Raw genomic sequence first — 18695 nt, forward strand, 5'->3', positions numbered from 1 at the left:
CCTCAGGAGATCCCTTGCTTCCCCTGCACCCCCACATCCCAGTCTGTCACCCCACACCACAGAGCCTGCTGCTGCTACATCCTGGCACCTGGCCCCCTTTCCCCCTCCCCCTGGCAGCACACTGTCCCCTGCTTCTTGACTGGTTCCTTCTAACCACTCTCCTCTAAGATCTGGATCCTTGTTTCTAAAGCAGGGATGCTTAAACCTCTCCAGTAGCCTGCACTTAGTGTGGCATTCAGTGCCCTCCCCCCACGGGTCCCACCCACCTCCCTCACTGGTCCTCTTGCTTTCCTTCCTCCAGCCTGATGGTGCCAGCCTGCCAGCCCTGGCCCATATGACTGCCACTTGCCTATCCAAGAGTGGCTTCTGGAAATCCCTTTTTCCTACTCCACTAAGACCGCACAGGATGTCCCGCCCCTTTGCTAATGGCATAAGCTGCTTGTCATTGAGCTATTTCCTCCATTTGGCCCTTGAGCAGGGACTTGGACTGACTGGCTGGGTGCTGGGCCCAGAGGAAGTGCCAACAGGGAGGGCAGATTTCACAACTAGGAGGGAGAGAAAAAAGGAGAGACCCAGGGATGGGCCTGGAACTGAAAATGGCTTGTGCACTCCACAGATCCTTAGGGAAGCAGCAGCTGGTAAGGGGTGACAGGCAGCCACAGAGACTTGAGGTCCTCGAAGGAGCCTTAGACATCACCCTGGAGCACAGAGCATTGCCCCTCAGACACCCTGCAGCTGAGCAGAGGGACCCAGATGCTAGCATTCACTGAATCAAGGCCAATGTCTTGAGTCTGCAGACTTGAAGGACATCAGAGGCCTTTAGACAGGGACCCACTGAAAATCGGGGAAAGGCCTGGAGAAGCTTGGAACTGTTCCTGCCCCACAGCAGTAGTGCAGGGACTCACCAGGTGTCCCCGTGCCCAGTGCCAGCCTGTCCCAGGGGATACCCACAGACCTGAGCCAGCCAGCCCTGTTCACCCTGCCCAGAGGCGCTGCCCCGGATCCCACATCTGAGTGGAGCTCTGGGCATAGGGCCAACCCGGCCTCGGGCTCCTCTCCTGTCTCTGCCCCCACGGTGGCCCAGGCAGGCTACAGTTCCTTGTCTCCTACTTTAGTTTCCCGTGGAAACTGGGGTCTGTTTCCTTTGCAGGGATGGAATTCGTCCCCTCCCACCTACCCTGTGCCCAGCTGTGTCCCAAATAATGGCCGGAGGCCCCAAGACCTCAAAGCTGTTGTCCTTGGACTCACTCCTGTGACAGTCACCCCCTGAGCCTGACTCCTACCTGCCCCAGGCCGTGGCCCTGGACTCTGGGTCTGAGACCCCTGGCGGCTCCATCCAGGTCTTTTGCAGCCTGGCCCCCTTGAGCGGCCCTGGACCCCAGACTCAGCTGCATCCCTGTCCTCCTCCTGTGGCCCCTCCAAGCCTCTTTCAGGAGCACTTCAGGCTTGCCTTGTGGAACACTTCAGCACCCCTTCCTCCTCTCCAGCCTTCCTATGTGAGCTAACCCGCCCTCCCCTGCCTGGGGCCACACTGATGTCCCTCCACCCCTCCAGAACTAGCTGTATGGACCTGGGCAAGTCTGTTCGCCTCTTTGCAGCTCTATGTACCCAGGGGTTCGGCAGGACTAACCCCACCTCTTCGCAGAGTTGATGTGAGGATTACCTTGTCAAAGGCTTGGCACCAGCTTTCCCACCCTTCCAGGGTGCTGGCAGAGTGGCTGGCAGCCTTGCTCTTGCTCTGTCAAGACTGACAAGACGGGAGGAGGCAGTCACACCCCTGCAGGCCGGGGCCATCCTGTTGCCAGCCAGAAGGGAGCTGGCGCGCAGAGCAAGGGTGAGCCCTGGACAGGCTGATTCAGTTGTGACCACAGGAATGTGGACGTGTCCAGGAGACACCTGAGATGTGGCATGTCTGTTGTCAGGGAGGAGGATGGCAGATTTAAGAGATTGGAGCTCAGGCAATGAATGGTGGTAGGGGCGGCGCAGACCGGGCAGTGCCCTGGCCAACAGGCCCAGACCCGTGCTGCCAGCTGTTCACGTGTTTATTTCCCTGGCTGGCCTCCCTCCGGGCCCAGCGAGGTCTCTGAGGCCTGGGACCTGCTTTGGCTTCGTGCCTGCTCCAGATTGTGGTATCCCAAAAGAGAGCCCGCACCAGGGAGTGGAAATTAAGAAGCCGGGCAGTGGCGAGGGTAGTGTGTGTGTGCGTGCGTGTGCGTGCTCCTGGCCCTTCCCTGCAGGGTGCTGCTCCTCTCAAAGACCCTGGAAAGTAGGGCTGTGGGTTTAGAAAAGAATGTCACAGTGTCTTGCCACAGCTTCAGGCTTTGTGACCTTTGTAGGTGGAGATGGCGTGGGATCTCTCAAGTTCCTGGGGACCTGAGACTGGGCTCCAAAACGCCAACTTCTCTGTCCCTCCCCCAGGTCCCTCCAAACCCTTCTTGGGCCAGGTGAGAGGGTGGTGGGTAGGATGAAGGCTAAGGAGAGGACCAGGTAGGTGTGACTCTTCCTACCCGGGCTACTCTTCCCTGTCAGGGTCTTTGCTTCTCTTCCACCAAAACCTTTGCTTCTCTTCCACCAAGGGCCGCACGAGTGCCCTTGACCTGACTGCCCAGGCCTCACCCCGCATGCATGGGCATCAGGGGATGGAACCCTTGACAAGGCCAAACTCCCCTCAGAAAATCACCTGGAGTGCCACACCTCCCATGCCTTCTCCTGGTCCTGCCCCTCTCTGGGATTAGTGAAGTCTCAAGGAAGTGAGCAAGGAACTCTGAGCTCCTAAGAAGCTCCCCTCCCTGGGCCCTGCTCTGTCCCCTTGCACTCCCCCTGCACACCTGACTCCAGCGTAGGTGTCCGAGTGGCCAAGCCTGGACCAGTTGCCTCTCCTGGTTTCCCCCATCACTGCTGGTTCCAATCATTACTTCTGTCTTACTGGACTCAGGGCTGGAGGACTGGGGTCTGCCCCTGCTGTACCCCACAGTACCCACAGCGCCTAGCATGGGGCTTGGCACACAGCAGGCCCTCAGCAAATGTGATCATGTGAGCACCCCTAGGCCTCCACAAACACCAGTGTGAGGCAGTGGTGGGCAGTTGCTTCGAACTTTATTTGAGAAAAACAGAAGGTAAACGTATCAAAAAAGCATACAGAATGGCGGGTGGGGATGGTCAGTGATGGCTACTGAGGTGGGGGTGTGGACAGCAGGGCTAAGGCCTTTACTTGGCTCCAGGCTGCTCCGACTTTCCAGCTTCTGGGCCCCCAATCTGGGCACGTGCCTCGAAGGTGACAGGGATAGTGATTTCTGCCGACTGGGTGGCTGGCTTGGGCATCGGGGCCTCCACGGTCAGCGTGCCCTCAGGGGACAGGGAGGAGGAGACCAGGGTGGGGTCCACACCAGGGGGCAGCCTAGACAGAGAGGGAGGACAAGAGTTACACACCTGTGCCTCACTGCCCCCCCACTCCCTTCACCCCCCTCCCAGGTCCCCCTGGATCTGGGGCCAAGACTCACGTGTATTTCCGAGTGAAGCATCGGGAGATGTAGCCATGCTCGTCCTGCCTCTCTTCGTGCTTGCCTGGGGAGAGAAGGAAGTCAGAAGCTGCGGGGAGGGGAGGGGAGGGTCCCACCCAGAAGCTGCGGGGAGGGGAGGGTCCCACCCAGGGTCCCACCCAAGTCCACACACGACCCCCATGGGTGGTCGCACTGTCTCAGGGCCCCTCAGAAACTTCTGGAAAGTTGGGTTCCTGCTTTGGAGGGTGGGGTGGGGCTGGGCGCGGCGCCAAAGATGCGCACACGCCCCCTCCGCGGACCCGGGCATAAGGGCGTGTGCGCCAGGGGACAATGGCCTCTGTGGGTGACCCCAGGGAGACCTAGTCATTTGGGGGCGGGGCTGGGGGCGTCTCCGCTGGAAGGCGGCATTTCTTCTCTCAATAGAGCGTTTTTCGGGCCCAAACGGGCCCAGAGGAGCTACCCGCAGTCCTCGTTCCCCAGTCGGGGCCACAGCCCGGGGGCAGGGTGAGTCCCAAATCTTCCGGGTCCCTGGTGGAGCTTCCCTGCCCAGTTCCCGCCCTGCCAACTGGGTCCCCGCAGGGCCGGGGGCTCACCGGTGATCTCCACCACGCCATCCTTCGTCTTGACCGTCAGCTCCTCGGGGGCGAAGTGGTTGACGTCCAGGGACACGCGCCAGCGGTCGGCCGTCTGCCGGATCTCCGAGACGCCGCTGCTGAGCTGCCGGCTGAGCGCGCGGCTGTAGGCGGGCGCGGCGACCGCGGCGGGGCCCTCGACCGCGGCCGGGGGCAGCGGGCGCACGTAGCCCGGCCAGCCGCTGTGGCCGAACCACTGCGCCCACTCCTCGGGCAGCCGGGGCAGCCCGAAGGCCTGGTCGAAGAGGCGGCTGTGGGCCGGGTACCAGTCGCGGAAAGGGTCCCAGCTGGGGCTCCGCAGGAGCGAGAAGGGCACTCGGCGCTCGGTCATGCTGGCTTCGCTCGGCGCGTCTGGCTGAGGCTTGGAGAAGTGTGGGGCGTCGGACACGCAGCGCTTTTATGCGGCTCCAGCCGGGTATTTTTAGCAGGCGGTGTTTCAGGTCTCTATTAAAGGCAATGACAGGCTGGGGGCAGCCCCTCCCCCTGCATTCCTCCCCCTGCACAAGGGGCGGGGGCGGGCCGAGGAAGGCCCTGCCCACATCTGGAACCTTCTCTTGTTCAAAAAAACAAATGGCTGGAGCACCGGTCCTGGTGCAGTGCCCACTGCCGGACACTGGCAGGCCTGGCCGCTAAAGCTCTGGGCCGCGGCTGGTGGACAGTCCCATCTTTTTGTCCGGGAGGACAAAGCCCAGAGAGGCTGGGCTACTTGTCCCAGATCACATGCCTCTAGAAGTGGCAGAGCCGGGGTTTGAACCACAAGGCGTCCATGAAATGTCTTAAAAATCAGCCTGGCGTCGCAGATAAGAGTGTGGGCTCTGGAGCCAGACTGTCTGACTTCACATCCTGTTCTGCCACTAATGGGATGAACTTGTGCAAGTTAGACTCTGGGCCTCGGTTTCCCCATCTGGAAAATGGAGATGATGATGATGATGATGATAGTAATAAAAATGCTTACATCATTGGGCTGATGTGAGGATTCAGCAATTTAATGCAAGTAACAACTTTAGTCCAGGGCCTGGAACCTGATAATTGTTCACTATTGTTACGTTATCTATCTGCAATTAAAAGGGGTGGGGGAGGAGGAAGGAGAGTGTGTAAGTATCCCTGTTGCAGAAGCAGTGACCCAGGTCAGAAACCCAGTGCTGAGAGGGGGTCAGAAGGAAGGTTGTTGTCAAATCCCCCCATGTATCTGTTTTTCCTTGAGGAGCCCTGGACAGGGAACTTGAAAGGCAGTACCCTTGAATCTAGGCTGGGCTTTGCTGTTGCCTTACTGTGATTTGGGGCAAGTCCTCTCCTTTCTCTAGACCTCAGTTTCCCTTTTTGCAGATTATGATCTCAAAGACCCTTTTGTTATGATTTGCACAGGACCAAGGCGGGAGAGCTCCATGCAGCACAGTTCACTCACACATGCTTGGAGCCTGAGGCCTGCCCCTTGACCCCCACCTCCTGTATGACCACCTATGGGACCCCATCTCCCACCTCTGAGAGAGAGTGCTGCCAGAATCCTGACATTCCCTCCCTCCTGCCTTCACAGCCCCTTCCTGTCTTCCTTCTCCTGATTTACACCCTGTTATCCCTCCTTTTTAGACGAGTTCAAAGAAATACAGTGATTGGTGTCCTGGCCCCGAGAAGACACTAGCAGTGTAAGCCTCTTTGGAGTCCTCTACTTCCTCTCTTTCCGAGGCCCACTCTGCTTGCTGCTCCTTTCCCAGGGCTGGGCTGAGGCTGAACCCCCACCAGTTTTACAGGGGGCCTTGCCCTGCCCAGGACACCTAAGAAACCAGAAGCCAGACTCCAGCCACTTGCTTCGATGAGCTGGGCATAGCAACAAATCTCATGCCTTCTCTGTGTCCGCTTCCTCTTCAAAAAGGAGCTCCTGGATGCCTTTCTTTCTTTCTTATCCACCTGCACCCCATCGGGGAAGAGCCAGGGCTGGGTCATGCGTCTGAGGTTCTGGTTTCCTCTGAGTTCCTGGGGCTTTCATGGGCCAAGGGTGCGACGCAGACAGGACCCCATCTCTGCTCCACCTTCCTTGCTGGATCAGGTCATGGGCCCAGTAGGTCTCCTTTGGGAGCTACCGGCTCCCCCCCGCAGCGGCAAGAGTCTCAGCTTCAGCAAGACCCAGGTCTTGGCTCCCTGGCACTTCCAGCCCCACCTATTCCCAGCTCTATAAAGTCGAGTTGAGGTCAGGAGGCAGGGAGGGCCCTCATCCGCCTCTGCTTGCCCACCTTGGCCCAGACTGGAGCCCAGGAGCCCCACCCTGCAGGAGCTGTCAGGTGTGGTCATGGATGCTTTCAAGTGTGGTCCTGCCAGGCCCAGCCACGCTTTGGGTGGGGGCTGCCGGGCTGCCTTGCCTGCCAACTCTTTGTAGACAGAGGCTCCTTCAGTAGCTCCCTGCATCTTGCCTGAAGCCAGGGCAGGGAGGGTCCATCCTGCTGCCCCAGCCAGGAAGTTGTGTGAACCAGGGCGCGACAGCTCCCAGCACTCTGCCCATGGGTGGGTGGGGGAGCCAGGACTGAGACATCATATCCATCTACAGTGGGTCGGTTCTCAAGGGACCCTGCCAATCACAAGGGAGGGGACATGGGTGGCTCTGGGTGGTGGCAAGAGGGGGTGGGGTGGCAGGAAAAACTGGGTTTTGGGGTCAGTCAGGCTGGGCTTGAACTTGGGTGCTGCTGTTCACCGGCCTGGTGACCTCCTTGAACCCACTGTTCCCATCTGCAAAGTGTGGGTAGTAATAACACACCCATTTTGGAGGGTTGTGGTGAATCTCGAATGCAATAATGTGTGGGAAGTGCCTGGTGCTCGGTAAGTGTTTATCTTTATTAAGGAAAGAGGGCCTTTAATTTTGGATACTGAGACTTAGGCTAATAAGAATTACGAAGTTGTATGCACTTATGGCAGGTCCGAGTGTCTTATCAGAGTCCCATTTCTGAGATGAGACAACTGAGCTGGAACTGCCCCAAGGTCACAAAGTTAGTAAGGGGGTAGAGGGATCGGGACTCCAACGTCCTGACTCTGTGAGCAGGGGAGAGACTTCCTAAGCAGTCCAGGGAGGGCTGTGGGCTCTGGGCTGGTGGGCGCAGAGGGAGGTGTGCAGCCAAGGGGCAGGGAAGGTTGGGCCAGCCTCTCTGGAGTCCCTTCCAGCCCTGACCAGGCACCCTTCTGGAGATTGCACCCCAGTTCCCCGGGCACAGGGCAAGAGGAGCAAGGGCTGGATGTCAGCTCCCACTTGCCCACCTGCCGAAGTGTTCTTTGATAATCTTCCACTCTATCACTCTGGGCACTGAGCTGCCAGGGCTAGTTTTTCCAGGATTAAGAGGACAACTCCACCGCCAGGCATTTCCCAGTAGCCACAGGGGCAGTTGGGGGGAGGCAGGCTTGGGTCTGGGATTCCTTAATCTGAGGGGCGCCTCCCCTCTTCCCTAGCTACAAAGTCTGCGGCACTCTGCAGCAGCCCAAGACCAGCCTTCCAGCCTCCTTGCCCGGCAGTGAGCCCAAGGCCTTGGCCACACTAGCCACACCTTTGGCAGGCCTTTGCCAACTGTGGCTGAGCCAGCCCCTCCCTCCCTGGCTCAGCCTCAGAGAAAGCTCGAGAGTCTTCAGGCAGCTGCCCGAGCTCCCTGGAGAGACCCGACAGCTGATGGATTGCGCCAGTCACTGGGCTTACTGGGAATTAAAAATGTGGACAGCAGTAATTAGAGCACATGGGGGTGGGGGGCACCAGGTCTTTCTGGAAGCATCTAGACACTGCCTCTATGGGAGTCCCTCTCCAGCCTGCCGGTCCCCCAGGCTTCTGGCTAGCCTTGGGTGTCACCTCACCCCCTCACCACAGAAGGGGGGCCAAGGAGGGCCGTGTGGGGAGGGCTGGGGATCCATCGTCTGGCCCCTCCCGCCCTGCTGTCTAGCAGAAATAATCTGTCTAGCTTGGGAGTCTGGGGACCTGCATGTCTCTGGCTCTGTGACCTTGGCCAGCAGCCGGCTCCCGTGACTCATTTTCTTCATCTGTACAATGAGACCATTGGACTGGATGTTCTCGAAGGCTCCTTCCAGCATAGTGAATCAACAGTTTCTCCTCCACTCGCCCTCACTCCCCACCCCCAGCCTCCGCACTGCCCGTTCTGCCATCTAACACTGCTGGAGGGGTGTGTGTATGGTGAGTGGAGTGAGGGGGTGAGGGAGGACCTGGCCTCCCCTGTGGTGGCTGTGGAGGTGGGAGGCCCTATGGCTGGAGCACTCTCATGTCTTGGGTGTCCTTGAGCAGATAGGGGCCTGGAGAAGGAAGGGCAGGTGCCTGGTGGTAGGGCTGGTTTGCTGAATATGCCCTGGGCATATTCAGTCACGGGCCGGTGGGAGGTCAGGGGGCTTCCAAGAGCATCTCAGAGAGGCAGGGAATGGAGATGCTCGCTGGGACACCCAAACTGGGCGTGTGCCCTGACTTGCTACCCTGGGTCGGGGCTGCAGGAAACCAAATAAGGAGAAGAGAAAGTATCTAACAGGACACAGGAAGCCCTGCCCAGCCTCACTCCTGGCTGCTGTGTGTATTGGGAGGGGAAGGACAGAGGGGTTCCTGAGGCCCCCACCTGCAGAGACACCAGGAGAGGACCTATGTACGACACCCCAAAGGCCCACATCCTGGGAAGTTTCCCCCATGCACATGCCCCATCCCCCCACCCCTGGCTACCAGATACAGAATTGGAGTTTCCTGTTTTCCTGCTTGCCTTCCTGGAGGTATTTTTCCCTTTACCCAAGGTATAGAGTAGAGTTCAGGCTGAACCCTCAGTCTGTGGGAGGGCAGGGGCTTGGTACTCTCCCCATCCTACCCTGGGGATTGGACTCCGCTTCCCCAAGTAGCCAGGATGGGCGCTGAGGACAGGAGCTTTGGGTTTCCGGGCTGACACAGACCCTCCGCCAGGGCTGTCTCCTCTCCATTCCAGCCTGTTCTGTGCCAATCCTGGCCAGCCACCGGAAGGCAATTTTCACCCTCTCTGTCGCCCTCTAGTGTCTATCTGCCACCACCACACCTTGCCTTTGGTCCCTCCCCTCCCTCAAGGTTTCTGGACCCCCTCACTCCCTGGCTCCTGGGTTCACTTGTTTACTCATTCGACAAACATCTCAAGGGTGCCTATTTGGGGGATGCAGAGGCCAAGAAGGCATGGCCTGGGCTTGAGAAACTCACAGATTTAGGGAGAGATGGACATGCCCACAAATAAGCCGAACAAGAGCTTGGGGCCTTAAAGGCAGGTATAGACCCGAAAGATCTGTAGGGACCCAGAGGTGAGAGTGGCCACTGCAGCTGGGGACCAGGAAGGCTCCTTGGAGTAGGAGGCAGCTGAGCTAGGTCTTGAACCATGAGCTCACCGGAACCTTTAGAGGTGGAGAGGTCATGCATGGAGGGCCCAAGGAGGTGGGTCAGCTGGACTGGGGTGTACTGGAGTCAAGGACAATGATGGGAGAGGAAGTTAGGTGGGGCATGGGGGTTAAAGGAAGTGGGGGCGTTCAAAGCCCCCAGAGTCTCCAGGCTGAAAGGAAAGTCTTCCTGGGTCCCTGTGTTCCTCCCCACTGAGCTGCATGCTCTGCTCCTGGACTGAGGCAGGGGGCTGGACACACTGGGCTCTGGCTCCTTGTGCCAGATCTTCTCTCTGGGGTGGAGTCTGAGCCCCTCTCAGTTCTTGGAGGGAAGGACCCCAGGACCCTATGCCCTCCCCTCACTCCCCAGGTGCCCAAATTCACAGAGGCCTGGTCTCACCACCTGCCATCCGGGCACCAAGTGTTTTATTAGAGTCCAATTTTAATCCGCACCGCGGAGAAAGAGGGAGGGGGAAATAGAGAGAGGGGGAACCCGGACCAGACCCCAGACCCCTCCCCCCATGGGAGCCCAGGGCAGATGCCCTGTTGGGCCAAGGAAGACTTTGTGAGATCCCTGAGGGCCCCAGGAGGAGTGGGCTGGGAGCAGCAGAAGAGGGCTGGGGGGGGGGGGGCGGTCACTGCTTTCCCACGAATGCCCCAGGCCAAGGCCCTCAGTCTAGATCTTACCCTTTCTTCAAAGGGCTGTAGCACCCTTCTCTGGGTAGCCACCACTGACCACCTCCCCACCAAATCCCGAGAAGGAAGTGCTCCTTTGGGCAGGCCCCGAAGTGCATGTTATCCTATGCCTGTGACCCTGTGCTGCCATCTGGCCCATGTCCCAGACACAGGGCACACTGGGACAACAGGGCTTGCTCAGTCATCAGACTGCATTGCTCTCCTCTGCTCCTCACAGGCTCTTCTTCCATCTACCCCTTCTCTCTCCCTCATCCTGACCTGAAGCCCTTTTGACCTCAGGGTCAGATGCAGTGTGGTCTGAATGTCCCACCTCTTGTCATGCAGAAGGCCTGGCTGCTGTGGCCTTGGCCCAGGGCATGGAGTGAGGGCTGGAGGGGACAGCCTGGCCTGGAGAGGAGAGGTGGGACCAGGAGTAAGCTCCCCTTCTCCGGGCTGGGGCTTAGGGGCCCACCTAGTCTGTGTGGGTGCTCCTGGGCCAGGGGAGGGGCTGGGGGAGGCTGTGGGCTGGCCTCCAGCCCTCAGCCAGGATCCTGCAGCCAGTTCAGAAGGAAGCAGCTCCCCAGCCTGGATGGTGCTGCACCAAGGGTTAGGCCATTCTTCCTTCTGTCTAACTTAGATCCTGCTCGCCTTCCCACCTCCTTGTCTGCCCATTGATAGAGAGGAGCCGAGGGCCCTGTGGAGAGGGTGGGGGAGGCTCCCAGGTCTGGCACCTTCCAAGGTGTCCCTGGGTCCACGGAGCTGTCCCCAGCCTGGTGAGCTGGCATCAAGCAGGAAGGGGGACAGGGTGATCCCTGTGTTCGCAACGGCTCTTTGTTCCCTGGACGTGGTGGGCAGGCAGGAGGTGGAGGTAGGGACCCTCTAGAAGCAGCAGAACCCAGCTTCTCCTCGTCTGCAGGACACCCACCCTCAAGGTCTTCCCTGGCCCGGGGACCTCTTTGTAGCAGTGGGGTGCAGGCCCCCTCACAGGTCCTGGGTCCTGACCCCTCGCCTTTCCCTATTCCAGGGGGCACCAAGCTGGGTTTGTCTGGGCTCAGAAGCCCCCACTCTCTGAGCTGCTCCGGCTGTGGTAGCTGGGACTGGGGGTCCGGGAGGGGCTGCGCGTGCGGCTGCGGGTCCCGCGGCTGCGGCTGCTGTAGCTTCCGTGGCTGTGGCCTGGGCTGGGGCTGCGGCTGGGGCTCCGGCTTGAGTACTCGCTGCTCAGGCAGCTGGAGGAGGACGAGGGGCTGGGCCGGTAGTAGGGGATAGGACGCTTTCGGGCGCTGCCGGGAGGGAAAAGCTGATTACAGGCCATTCAGGTCCCTGAGCTCTGCCCTGAGCTCTGTCTTCGGCCCTCACTCAGGTCCCGAGCCCTTCCCCAGCAGTGGCCAGAGCTTCCCTGCCTCAGTTTCCCCTGAGCTCTGGCCTTGGAGTGCCCCCTGCCCCAAACGGGTTGGACAGTCAGTGGTCTCTTGTCAATTTCCTGTCGGTCATTTCGTTTTTCCTCACTCGTCTTCACAGAATGGGGACCAAGTCTCTGCTTGGCCCGAGAAGGTGCTCAATAAATATTTGTTGAATAAATGAAACTTTTAAATATAGACAACTCACATCAACCAAGCTAAGGAGTGGTTTCTGGGCATGGAAAGGGTTGTGGATATGGCCCAGCCCTGCTTCTCTGGTCCCCACAGAGTCGAGGGTTTCGGTTTGTTGGGTCAATTCAAGGGAACAAGGAGGAGAGCCCTGGCCGTTGCTGTGCGTGCCCATGGCCCCTGCCCAGTCCCGCTGGCCCCTTCTCACTCAGCTACCTCCCGCCGGCCCGGAGTTAGTTTGAAGCCAGGAGACTGTGACCCAGAGAAAAGAAAAGAGAGTGGTTAAGGGGGCAACAGTGCCCCATGGCGTGGGGTTAATTCTGAGGAAGAAAACAGGTGTACGTTAGTGGGAGGAGGAGGCAGCCTGGGAGAGGGGCTGAGGGGGGGTGCCAGGTGGAAGGTGCAGGGCTCCAGTTGTCTAGGACCCTCGGCATATGGGTGAGGTGTGTGGCCTGTCTAGAGGGTGTCCCAAGCCCCGCCGTCTGGTCCCTGGCTCTGGGCTGAGGAGAGGAGGCGATGCCCTCTCCTCCCCCCCCCCCCCCCGCGATCTGCCTCACCAAGGACTTGAAAGGGCTAGTTTGAGAATCAGTCCATGTTAGAGCTGAAAAGATGCTCAGGGAAACTCTGCTAACTGCTCAGACACGAACGCCCAGATCCAGAGAGGCACACCAATCTCCCAAGGCTGCCCAGCAGGGTCTGTGGCAGAGCTGGGCTCAGAATTTTGCCTGTAGCCCTCGACCCCAAGTCAGGGGTCTAGGGCTTCAGAGTGATTTCCACAAACACAGACCATGATTGCATGGGGAGACCTGGGCCCACACCCTCCAGTCCTGGCAGAGAAGCTCTCTGATGTGGCTTCTGCCGCATCTGCCACACATTCCCCACAGCCCCATTGGACTGGGGTGGGGGGAGGGGAGAGTGGAAGGGACAGGCCCTCCCACAGCTGCCCCAGAGAGCTGGCTGCTGGTGCCCCCTCCTCCGAATTCCCCATTCCCCCGGGTGGCGGAGGTTGCTGGGAGGTGAGCAGTGAGGTTAGTGACAAAAGGAGAGGCAGACAGATGACAGCTGAACAGAGCCAGATCAGCTCACATGGGCATCTCCCCTGCGGCCTGTGGGGAGGGGGTCCGCACCACCCCCAGGCCGGCCACAGGCCACTCGGCAGGCTGGACCTTGAGATGAAGGAGAAAAGGAGACATCATTGCCAGGAGACGGATGTGGGGAGGACCGAGAGAGGGAGGGGCTCCAGGAGGGATGGCTGGAATCTTCCGGAGCTGAACTCCATGCCCGCTGCTGCCCACTCAGACCCAAGTACACAGCCCCCGCCCCTCCGCGGGCCTGCAGACCCCTGCCTCTGAGTCCCACCCTCCCCGGCACCTCCAGTTCTAGCCTCTCTCCTCCTCCAGAGGCCTCTAGCCCTCACCAGGCCCTCTTTCTGGCCCTGAACCCCACCTCCCCTCCCTGCATCAGGTTCAATGCGTCCCGCAGGAGGTCCCTGCGGCCCGGCGGGGCCCCTCAGTACCTGGTGATGCGCCGCGGCTCCATGAAGCTGGGCGAGTCCCGGCGCCGCTTGCGGATGGGCGAGTAGCTGCGGGAGCGGCGCCGGGCGCGGGCGGCCTCGGCCTCGGCGTGCCTCGCGCGGCCCTCGCCGTCCTTGTCCCTGCGGGCCCGGCCGAGGTGAGCGACGCGACCCGGCCGGCCCGCCCGGGCCCGGCCTCGCCGCCACCCCTGCGCCCGCACTTACCGGCCCAGGGTTTTCTTGGGCGACGGCGAGCGGCTGGGGCTGCGGGTCCTCTTCTCCGCGGAGCGCGAGCGGGACTTGGAGGGCGAGCGGCTGGAGCTCCACGAGCGCGGGTGGGGGCCTGGGCTGCGCGACGAGCTCTTCCCCTCCGGGCCGCCGTGCCTGCCGTGCGCACCCGGGGACGGGGAGGTGCTGGCGGGCCGGGCGCGCGGGGGCCGCTCCTTGGTCCTGGAGGAGGGGCACGGCGACAGGGACTCAGCTACGGAGACAGTGGACTGGGCGGGGGGTGGGGTTGCAGAGTGGGGTTAAGGGGGTGCTGGTGACAGGGAGCGGGCTCAGCTAGGGACAAAGAGGGCTCAGTGGAGGGAAAGGGACTCGGCAGGGGAGGAGTTCCATGCAGAAGATGTGGATGAGGAGAAGGGTTAGTGGGGGGGAAGAAGTGGTGCGAGAGTTGGTGGAGCGGGACTAAATTCCCAGAGGAGGGAAAAGGACTGGGGGTGGGGCTGGGGTAGTGATACAAGTGTGGAAGAGAGTGTTCCGTGGCGTCGAGGGAGAGCGATCAGTGGGGGCGGGCAAGTGAGGGAGGAGAGCGCTCCCCGATGGGAGGAGAATCGTGGGTGGTGGGTGGGACTCTGTCGGGGTGAAGAGTGATCAGTGTGGGGAGAGGAGAGCTCCTTGGTGGGGAGAGCGATCAGTGAGGGGGGAACTCAGTGAGTGGGGAAGGAGAATGACCAGTGAGAGGGAGAGAGCTCACTGGGTGGGGAAGGGTGCTGCATGGTCGTGGGGGGAGGGGCAGTGATCACAGAAGGGAGAGCTTACTGAGAAGGAGGGAGAGTGGTCAGTGCGGGGAGAGCGTCAGTGGGGAGGAGGAAGCGCTCCACGGGGCTGGTGAGTGATCTTTGGGGGCAGGAAGAGTGATCAGAGGGGCCGGTGGTGGTGGGGGGGGAGCTGTTCTGCGGGGAGGGAGGAGGGTCAGTGCGGGGAAGGGTGTTCCATGGGATGGAGGGGGTGGGTGGGGGCAGGTGTTCCGCGGGGGCGGGGCAGGGCTCAGGGCGGAGAGGGGAGCCCCGTGCCACCCGGGGCCGGGCCGCTCACCGTTTCCCGTGCGCGCCGTGGCCTCGCTCGGAGCCGGGCTCTGGCCCGGGGCCAGGGGCGCCGCCTCCGCCGCCGCCGCCGGAGTCGCTGCTGGAGCGAGCCCTGCTGAGCGAGCGCGACGAGCCCCGGGGCGGCGCGGGCCGGGCGCGCCGGCGGCCCCTGCGGCGGGGCGCGGACGCCGAGGACCGGGAGCGCCGCCGCCGCCGCCGCCGCCGCCGCCGCCGCCTGGCCGCCCCGCCCGCCGCGCGGCCTCCTCTGCCCTGCGACGACGGTGCTGAGCGCGGGCTCGGACTCTCCTTGCCCCGCGCGGGCGGCGTGGCTGCGCCGGCCTCCGCCTGGTCGCGGGCCCTGGGCGAGGGCGAGCTGGGCTTCTGACGGGGAGAGAGGCAGAGAGGGCACGGAGGGGGTGGAGAGGGGACGGAGGCACGGACAGAGACGGGGCGGAGGAGACGCCCGCAGAGACAGAGAAAACAGAGAGGGTGAAGAGTCCAGAGCAGAGAGAGAGAGGGAGAGGGAGAGCCGGAGGTGACAGAGCAGGGGAAGTTAGAGAAGCAGGGAGAAAAGACGGAGACGGGCAGAGAGAGGAAAAGAGGAGAGACAGACAGAGGACAGACCAAGAGAAGGAGCGAGGTCGAGGGTGAGAGAGCGGGCGGGTGGGGTGGGGGGAGAGAAGGAAAGGGGGCTTTCACCGGGCCCAGGCCGGGGGCTGCCAGTCCCGGAGCATCGCACACACGGTTCCCCGCGCCTGCCCTGCCTCTGCCTCTCCTGAGTGTCCACCTTCTGGCCTCAACAGTGCAGCTCATGCAAGGTTCTCGGCATGCAAAACACAAGAGGGACGGAGCGGTGGGGGGAGGGGGCTGAAACGGAGGGGGCTCCAGGACGGGCACGGGGGCTGGCATTGGCCCCCGATGGGACGGACGATCCCGGCAGAGAGTAGAGAGAGGGCGGGCACCGGGAGGCCGGGCCAGGGCCAGCCCCCCCAGGCCAGGCCCCCCAGAGCGTGGGGGTGGGTGAGGGGATGGAGGGGGCACACGGCACACAGATGGGGGTGGGGGCGGGGCGGGACAACTGAACTCAAAACTGAACCGAAGAAAGGGAGGAAAAACAGAAATAAAAAAAAACCAAATCCACAAATGTCATTAGATACCAAAATCAAAAACAATGTCTGAACTCCTGGGGAACTGACATTTTTTTCTGTTAACATTTTTCTTTCTTTGTTTTCCGGCCCTGCAGAGACCTGTGGAGCTGTCAGTAGCACCCGACTGTCTTTCTGTTTCTCTCTTTTCTTTTCCTTTTTTTTTTTTTAAGTTCTGATTTTTTAAGTCCCTCTTGGTTAACGTCCACTTACCAATAAAGTGGCACTTCCTCCTTTAGTAGGTAAGATGTGTAAGAGAAGGGAAAAGTGTGGTAGCGTAAGTTCATCATTAGATTCACAAAAATGCAAGAGAGATAGAGAGAGAGAGAGAAAAACGCAACCACCCCATTCTAGGCCGAGAGGAGGCCACACCGCCTCTGGAGGAAGGACTGGCAGCGCCCGGCTCCTCGGGCCTGAGCAGGCACCTCTTTGGTGACTGCTGGATAGAGATGTCAAATGGTTTTCCAAAAGTGCAGTTAGGACACAAGGGTTGGGATTCAGAAAACCAGAAAGGGAGCCTGGTACCATCAAAAGGGCCCTGGCTGGCCACCAGGGGTCTGAGAGCCTGCCACTACCTCACTGAGTGACCCTGGCTAAGTCACTTCCCCATCCTGGGCCTCAGTTTACCCATCTGCAAAATGAGAGGGTTGGGCTTTCCTTCCTGATGTCCCTTCCAGAGCAAGTATTCCAGGATTCTCTGTGTACCCCTGGCCACCCTCTCCATCCTCCTCCCTTCACAGAACTGACCCCTCCTCCTGTCCTTGGGCTTCCATCTGGTAACAGTTGATTACACTCCGGGGTTTAGAAGTCTGTCCCCCATTCCTACCCCACCCCCAATCACCAGCATAACTTGACTTTGAGCACCCCCAGGGCAGATTATTTTGTTGGATTCAGCTCTGTAATCTCGGTTTGATCACAGAACTTGGTGTCTAGGAGGGCCTCGATGCCTGTTGCTGAGAAAGGAGTAAATGCCTTTCCAGGGGTCAGAGGCCAAACCAGGTCGTCCTAGAAGAGGGGCAGGGTGGCCAAGCTTTTTTGGCAGGCTCTTTGGATGAGAAAACAAACCAACTACCACCCCTCAGGGCACTTTGCTGCCAAGAGACTGGAAGGAGCATGGTTTCCTTGGCATGGCCCCGGTGCTGCTGGCAAGAGTGGTGCCAAGGCCTTTCTGCGCAAGCCTGGATCCAGCCAGGGCTTGGAGGCAGAGCCAAGAAGTCAGTCTCATCGGTGGAAAGGCACAGCCAGCTTGTGATTGATGGCTGAAGAAGCCAATGAACACTGGCAGGAGCAGGTGAGCTCAGCTGTTCAGAGTCAAATGGGCCATGAAGGCCTCCTGGGAGAGCCTGGTGTTTCCCTCTGGGGCAGAGTGGATATCACTGGGTACTGAGATACCCCCCTGAGCACCCCGACTCTCCTGATCACCAGCTCACCCCTCATCCTAGGCTAGGAAACATGGGAACTGGGCTGACTCGCCATGGCCCCTCTGAGATGGCAGTTCCATTCTCAACAGACCTCACCAGGAGACCCTTGGCTCCCCTGACGCACATCCCCTCCACCCCAGCAGGTGGCCGGTGCCTACAGCTCCCAAGCCCCCAGGACTAGGTTCTGTCATACAGCATATCCTTGTCCCTCCAGAGGAGGCAAATGAGAAAGCAATCTCCAGGATCTTCACATTGCCAAGTTCTTCCCTATCTCCTGGGTTGTCCGAGTGTGCAAAGTGAACAGATACTAGGTGGGGGAGTGGGAGCCCTGGGAGCCAAGGCGTAGTGACCCGTACATACCCAGGAAACACTGGACCCTGCCTTTAAGACACCCTTGCTTGCTGCTGTGATGGGGGTGGGTAGCAAAGCCAGAAGGCAGAATGTTGAACTGGGGGTCAGGACCTGGCTGTGAACCCTGGCTCCGACCTAGACTCTGGATCTGTGCCACCTTCTCTGACTCCAGGAGAGAGGCCACCAGTGGGGGAAGGAGACTGAGGGCCTTGATATTCCTTCCCACAGACCCCGTGGGGGGCCCTCTCTACTTCCCAGTGTTGGGCTGGGAGTGTGGTGGGAACGTTAGGAACAAAAAGGGTCTGGGTTGGGTGGATGCCCACCCCCATCACGGTGCTACCCCCAGCTGCTGAGGCCCCCTGTGCTTCTCTGGACGCTTCCTGCCTGGTGCGCCTTCAGGTCGAACCTGTCCCCTCCTCCAAGCCAAATGCCATAGCTTCAGATGGTAGTAACTGGCAAAGTGAAACACCCTGGAATCAGCCCCGATGTGAGTCTGCTGTGAGACCTCAAGGAAGTGACCTCTTGCGGGCCTCAGTTTCCCCACTGGTAAAGTGGGGTTTACTGGGGTCTTTGGGGGGTGGGCCTGAATAGGGGTTGAGAGGTTCTTTCGAGAGCACCAGTGACTGACAGTCCCCTCACAGATGCACGGGGTCAGAGCAGTGCAGGAAGGTCTGGGCACCCCCATGTGCCAGGATGGTGGAGGATGGGAGGAAGGCGCCGCTGGGCAGCGTGGCAGACAGCGCCCTCCCTGGGGGAAGACTCCTAGGGCCGATCTCACACCCTTATCCACCCATCCCTCCCTGGAGAAAGGGCCACCACGATCCTGTCGGAGCGTGAGCCTCAACCTCCGCTTGGCTGGGTCTTGTTCTTCCCAGGAACTGAGGGAGAGCCAAGTCCAGACACCATGGGATTTCACAGCTAGACAGGACTAGCTGTCCTGGCCAGGGACCTCCAAACATCTACTCCAGAAGCCTGTTCTTTGTGACTCCTGTCCCCTCTTCCCCTTCCCTGCCCTCACCCCCCACGACCCCCTCACGGCCTGGCTAATGCCTATGGGCCCTCAGCTCAAGACCACCTCCTCCAGGAAGCCTCCCCTGACCCTCATCCTGAGTCAGGCGCATACCTCTATGATCTCACAGACCCTTGTGCCTTCTTTCTGTAGGGACTGTGCCAGGTTGTGTTAGGGCCAGGCCTACGGTGGTGAGCAGAGCTCCCC

At 60.4% G+C, this 18695-nt stretch overlaps 2 protein-coding genes across 2 annotated transcripts in view; both read right to left on the reverse strand.

Annotated features, from left to right (window-relative positions):
- Positions 1–3077: 3077 nt before the first annotated feature.
- HSPB1 (heat shock protein family B (small) member 1) lies at positions 3078–4570 on the reverse strand. The gene is made up of 3 exons (XM_045786241.2): positions 4094–4570; positions 3501–3564; positions 3078–3397 (listed from the first exon to the last, which is right to left on the reverse strand). Exons 1-3 carry the CDS (start codon positions 4461–4463, stop codon positions 3208–3210), a joined length of 624 nt encoding a protein of 207 aa, XP_045642197.1. The 5' UTR covers positions 4464–4570; the 3' UTR covers positions 3078–3207.
- Positions 4571–11087: 6517 nt separating this feature from the next.
- The window catches only part of SRRM3 (serine/arginine repetitive matrix 3), a 33178-nt gene continuing 25570 nt past the window's right edge, over positions 11088–18695 (reverse strand). The window contains exons 11-14 of the mRNA XM_087868032.1: positions 14573–14943; positions 13481–13705; positions 13259–13396; positions 11088–11436 (exon numbers count right to left, since the gene is read on the reverse strand). Coding sequence (XP_087724158.1) covers positions 11208–11436; positions 13259–13396; positions 13481–13705; positions 14573–14943 — 963 coding nt within the window. The 3' untranslated portion in view covers positions 11088–11207. The remainder of the gene's footprint in view (positions 11437–13258; positions 13397–13480; positions 13706–14572; positions 14944–18695) is intronic.

This window comes from Ursus americanus, chromosome 2 (assembly GCF_024610735.1).
Source record: "Ursus americanus isolate L20-20 chromosome 2, mUrsAme1.1.p, whole genome shotgun sequence".
Taxonomy (NCBI): domain Eukaryota; kingdom Metazoa; phylum Chordata; class Mammalia; order Carnivora; family Ursidae; genus Ursus; species Ursus americanus.

What these genes read in the sequence shown, in the direction of transcription:
- HSPB1 (XM_045786241.2), bottom strand. Translation starts at nt 4,463, where the DNA reads ATGACCGAGCGCCGAGTGCCCTTCTCGCTCCTGCGGAGCCCCAGCTGG. An exon ending in TGGCGTGGTGGAGATCACCG is followed by an intron (nt 3,565 to 4,093) that starts GTGAGCCCCCGG and finishes TTCTCTCCCCAG; the next exon opens with GCAAGCACGAAGAGAGGCAG. An exon ending in TGCTTCACTCGGAAATACAC is followed by an intron (nt 3,398 to 3,500) that starts GTGAGTCTTGGC and finishes CTCTCTGTCTAG; the next exon opens with GCTGCCCCCTGGTGTGGACC.